At 37.3% G+C, this 4,724-nt stretch overlaps 1 protein-coding gene across 5 annotated transcripts; it reads left to right on the forward strand.

Annotated features, from left to right (window-relative positions):
• The first annotated feature begins 1,026 nt into the window (after positions 1 to 1,026).
• LOC147516665 (uncharacterized) lies at positions 1,027 to 4,494 on the forward strand. 5 transcript variants are annotated; one of them, XM_086594600.1, is made up of 6 exons: positions 1,069 to 1,208; positions 1,544 to 1,949; positions 2,567 to 2,614; positions 2,831 to 2,893; positions 3,714 to 4,008; positions 4,097 to 4,494. In XM_086594600.1, exons 2-5 carry the CDS (start codon positions 1,571 to 1,573, stop codon positions 3,752 to 3,754), a joined length of 531 nt encoding a protein of 176 aa, XP_086450726.1. In that variant the 5' UTR covers positions 1,069 to 1,208; positions 1,544 to 1,570; the 3' UTR covers positions 3,755 to 4,008; positions 4,097 to 4,494. The 5 variants fall into 5 exon arrangements, with proteins under 5 accessions (XP_086450728.1, XP_086450726.1, XP_086450724.1 ...); XM_086594602.1 differs by lacking the exon at positions 2,567 to 2,614 and having other exon boundaries at positions 1,027 to 1,208; XM_086594598.1 differs by lacking the exons at positions 3,714 to 4,008; positions 4,097 to 4,494 and having other exon boundaries at positions 2,831 to 3,149.
• The last annotated feature ends 230 nt before the right edge of the window (positions 4,495 to 4,724 follow it).

Here is a 4,724-nt window from a genome sequence, read left to right on the forward strand (position 1 = left end):
CAATGGGTACGAAGATTTACCTTAGTACATCTTATCATCCACAAACAGATGGACAGATGGAAAGAACCAACTCTTGCCTAGAAAACTACCTGAGGTGCATGGTGGGACATAAGCCTCAAACTTGGCATAAGTGGCTTTCCTTGGCGGAGTGGTGGTTTAACACTAATCACCATACAAGCTTGAGATGTCCCCTTTTAAGGCCTTATATGGGTATACACCACCTCATCTGGCACTACCAACGGCAATAACAACTTCAGTGGCAGTAGTGGAAGATTATATGAAGCAAAGAGACATTGTGATTGAAGTAATTAGAGCAGGCTTGCACAAGGCACAGGAACGGATGAAATGGTATGCTGACAAAAAGCGAACTGAGCAATCTTTCGAAGTGGGAGACTGGGTTTACCTCCGTTTACAGCCATATAGACAAACATCGGTTGCTCTTAGAAAAAACCTTAAGTTAGCCGCTAAGTTCTATGGGCCTTTCGAAGTGATTGCAAGATCGGAGAAGTTGCTTATAGTTGAAGTTACCACAAGGATCACGAATTCATCCGGTTTTTCATGTCTCTCAACTAAAAAAGAAGTTGGGCAATTCAGTGACACCAATGCCTTTATTGCCTATGGTTGATTCTGAAAGACAGATGCTAGTGGAACCAATTGCAATTTTGGGCCGAAAGATGATCCCTAGAAACAATAAGGCGGTTACACAAGTGCTTATCCAGTGGTCGGACACAGTCCCTGAGGATGCTACTTGGGAAGACTGGTCTCATATTGCTGCCAACTTCCCAAACCTTAATCCTTGAGGACAAAGATGTTTAAAGGGGAAAGTATTGTTATGTCCCAGGACAGTTGGGTAATATTTAGTATTAAATAGGGACAGTTGAGTCATTAGCTCCTATCCATTAAGATTTTGTTAATCCTATGATTGGGTAGTAGAGTATGCAGGTTAGGTAATATTTATATTTTAGAGTCGGCGTGGTATATCGTGGGGAATGAGACTATATATGTATATATGTTGTTTTTTGCCTTGGAATGCTTTATGTCAGAAATTAATAAAAAATCTCTTAGGCTCTGAACTTCACTTTGAAGCAGAGAGTTCTCTTTTCTTCATTTTTCCATTCAATTGTGTTTGAGTTCCTCAAATCACCTGTAGAACAGGACATTATGATAGTTCAACTCCGTTTCTTGCATTTCTGACGTTTTCTTGAAAAGTATAATTCATTTTCTTGATTTTTTCTTTCTTTCTTCTTCTTGTTACTTTTCTTGCTGCTATAATACATCTATTTTGCATTTCGTTTCTACAAGAATGAAATGTGATTGATAATCTCTTCTTGGGTACTCAGTTAAATTTATTGTTTGTAATCTTTCCTATTAATTTATTTATGCATGTTATAACGCATTCTTCCTGAGTTTCTTGCATTTTCTTGACGAAACTCTACAGAGTTTTAATCTTGTTTGTTCAAAATCCAAGAACTAATGTTAAATAAGCTTTGTTTCTTGCATTTCTGACATTTTATTGTTGTATCTTGTATTGGAATTTTTCCAGCATACTGAAAGTTCTTGAAGAATAAGGATGAATAGGTCAGAAGATTCCGCAACTGGAGATGCAAATAATAACAACACAACAACAGTAACGGACATCAATTCTGAAAGAAGACGCGATAGAGATTCCACAACATCGTCTCATGGGGCTGTTGGACCTACACGTACTAGAGATGCAAGAAGGGGTCAAGGAGTAGGATATCCCAGGTCAAGTCCTTATGGAACACACCATGGTCCAGAGCAAAGAGAGGTTAATGAACTAAGACAACGCTTAGAACCCAGATCCAGTAGTAATCCTTACAGTTCTCAAGGTGCCAGTATCAGTTCCAACGTGATTTCAAATGTGACTGCGGGTCAAGAAAGTCCACCATTAAAAGCTACTACTGTTGCAGCTGCACCAGTTCATTTAGGTATGTATTCAGTGGCAGTAATTTACTGGCCTTCTGCATCCTTGTTTTGTTTCAAAAATGCTTTTGTGCTTTTGCTAGGTTCGTCAGACCTGATGTATTATTTACATCTATGTATTTCTGGAGTTCGCATTGTTAAGACATAATTCATGTCTTTATTGGTTTATACATAGTTTGTCAACGCGTATCTCAAACATGGGAAGAAACCGCAAATTAAAGCTATTAATAAATAGTTCACTTTTTCTTGTTTCAGGTTAAACTTTCATATGGTAGATTTTATATGTTAATATAGGAAAGGCTTATGTTCTGTATTTTTCCATAATTCATGATGCCTAAAATCACACCTGCAAGTGAAACTATTTCTGATGTTGAGAATCCTGTATGTCGATGTTGAGAATCCTGTATGTCAACTTAAGCAATGCTGCTGCACAAGGCATTACAGGTATATTACATGCCTACTGACACTATCATTTCCATACGCCCATTCTCAGAGAAAGCATTATTACTTATTAGTATGAATGTGTTAGAGCAGCAGAACCAGAAGCCCTTCGTTAGTTGTGTACATGCACCATTAACATTTTGCCTATGTTAATCAAATTGAGTCCCTCCTGTCACTGCAGATCAAGGGATGTTTTCTTCAATCAACTTAGTCAATCCAATGACACAAGGTATTGAAGACATTCTATGATTAGAACCATTGCCTTGTCCTGCATTTTAGTTTTCGTTGTTGAAATGGAAATAGGACACTTGATTATTGAATATTTAACACTATTTTTATTCATTCACTCTGCTTAAGGACAGCAGACTTGTTTGCATATATTTTTAATAGTGTAGATCCCACTGGGTTGGATATACTAATGTTGCTAATATTGTAATCCCTCTAGACACCAATGATCAAAGGATGTTCAATCCAGACGACTTCTTCAATTATCATGAGTCTACTCCAGGTAATCCACAACCAGTACCAATGTTTTTCCTGCATTCTCATTTCAGTTTTGTAAATGACATATATGACCAATCGTATCGTATACATTACATAAGAAGCAGCAATTCCTCATTTTAGAATGTCTACAATCCAAGAAATACAATAAACATATACTACTAATTATGTCGCTCGATCGTGTTGCCGTCACATCTGGCCTCTTTAACAGCAATAGTGCTTTTTTTTTCCACATGAAAATAGGACATACACATGGATTGTGGTGGGGGAGATCCCTCAGTAATATACAATTAATGCATAAAAGCTACCATGTGATAAAACACATACCATATTATGCCGCCTCCTATGTTGCTTAAACTTGATGCATCCTTGCTTTGTTTCGAAAATTCCCTTGCTTTGTTTCGAAAATTCTTTGGCAAGGGCCGTCAGAACTGATGTACTAATTATATCTATGCTTTCGCATTGGTATAGACATAATTGACGTCTTTTGCGTTTTCTGTTGACTTATTTTCGTATTATCTACAAAAAACGAATATGAACTTTTGGTTTAATGAGGCTTTTTTCTGGTTATAAGATGAGTTATAGCGGAAAACAAGAGAGTTACATAATGTGTCAACATGCATGTCTTTTATTTTTGTCAGCATGTACCTGAAACATGGGAAGCAACCGCAAATTAAAGTTATTGGTAGTTCACAACATCTTTGTTTCACGTTAAACTTTCATATGGTAGATTGTGTATGTTAAAATAGGAAAGGTTTTATATATGTTCAGTACTTGTCCACAATTCATGATGCTTAGAATCATTCCTGCAACTGAAACTAATACAGATGATGAGAATGACCGAGCTACCACAGGAAAACCAGAATAGGGTATCTGCATCCGAAGTAAGCACTTCACTGGTTGGTGCTCAGCAGACCAACATTAGTCCTGAAGCTATAGCACACTCACGTCAGGTTGTTGCTCCACATAGAAGCTACAGTGTGGCATCTGAAGCACAATCACAACACGTTGGTCAGCATGTCGCTACATCAGTTGTTGGTCAGCAAAAGAGCAATGTTACTACACATGTAGTGAGCTTGCAACTTCATGCTCCTCCACTAGTACCTGCAGAAGCTTCAAATGGTATTATCTTGTCCCCTTGATTTTATTTTCTTTTTTGTTTTTGGATTTTCTCTTAAGAAATTACTTATACTTGATTGGGTATTTGCAGGTGCCCTGCCTGTCACGGTGATGTGGCTGGTGACAAATGTGAGAGATTTGAATGTGGCCATATCTACCATCCGCTGTGTGTAAACTTTTCGGATACTGTTCTGTGCTCCTGCTGCGGTAAGGGAGCACCATTGTCATGTTGGGGTTAATACTAATTCCAATCGATCCCCACTACATAGATAACTTGTAATATGAAACACTTCTACTCTAGACAAATTATAAATAACCACTACAACCTAGCTAGTATGCCCAACTCTCTAAACAACTATCAACAACAAATAATAATGTAAAGAGAAGAACAAGCATACCACAATACAAAGATGTACCGTGGTTCGACCAATGATGTCTACTTTTACAAGAGCTAATCATTTTATAAAGTGGGAAGAAAGATTACAATCACTCCTTTCAGTCTCTCACCTTACTAGATTATTCCCCTCTCTTTACAAGCTTTTCTGAATGCAATGGTTTCTCTCAATTTTTATTTTATTTTATTTATTATTTATTTTATTTTTAAGTAACTAGGGGTTAAGGATACCCCAACCTTTTATTAAGCCAAAATACGCAAGTACATTTTTTCGTCCTTATCCCTTTTAATCAACTCATAGAGTTTTTGATCCATGGGGGGTATA

This window comes from Coptis chinensis, chromosome 2, assembly GCF_015680905.1.
Source record: "Coptis chinensis isolate HL-2020 chromosome 2, ASM1568090v1, whole genome shotgun sequence".
Taxonomy (NCBI): domain Eukaryota; kingdom Viridiplantae; phylum Streptophyta; class Magnoliopsida; order Ranunculales; family Ranunculaceae; genus Coptis; species Coptis chinensis.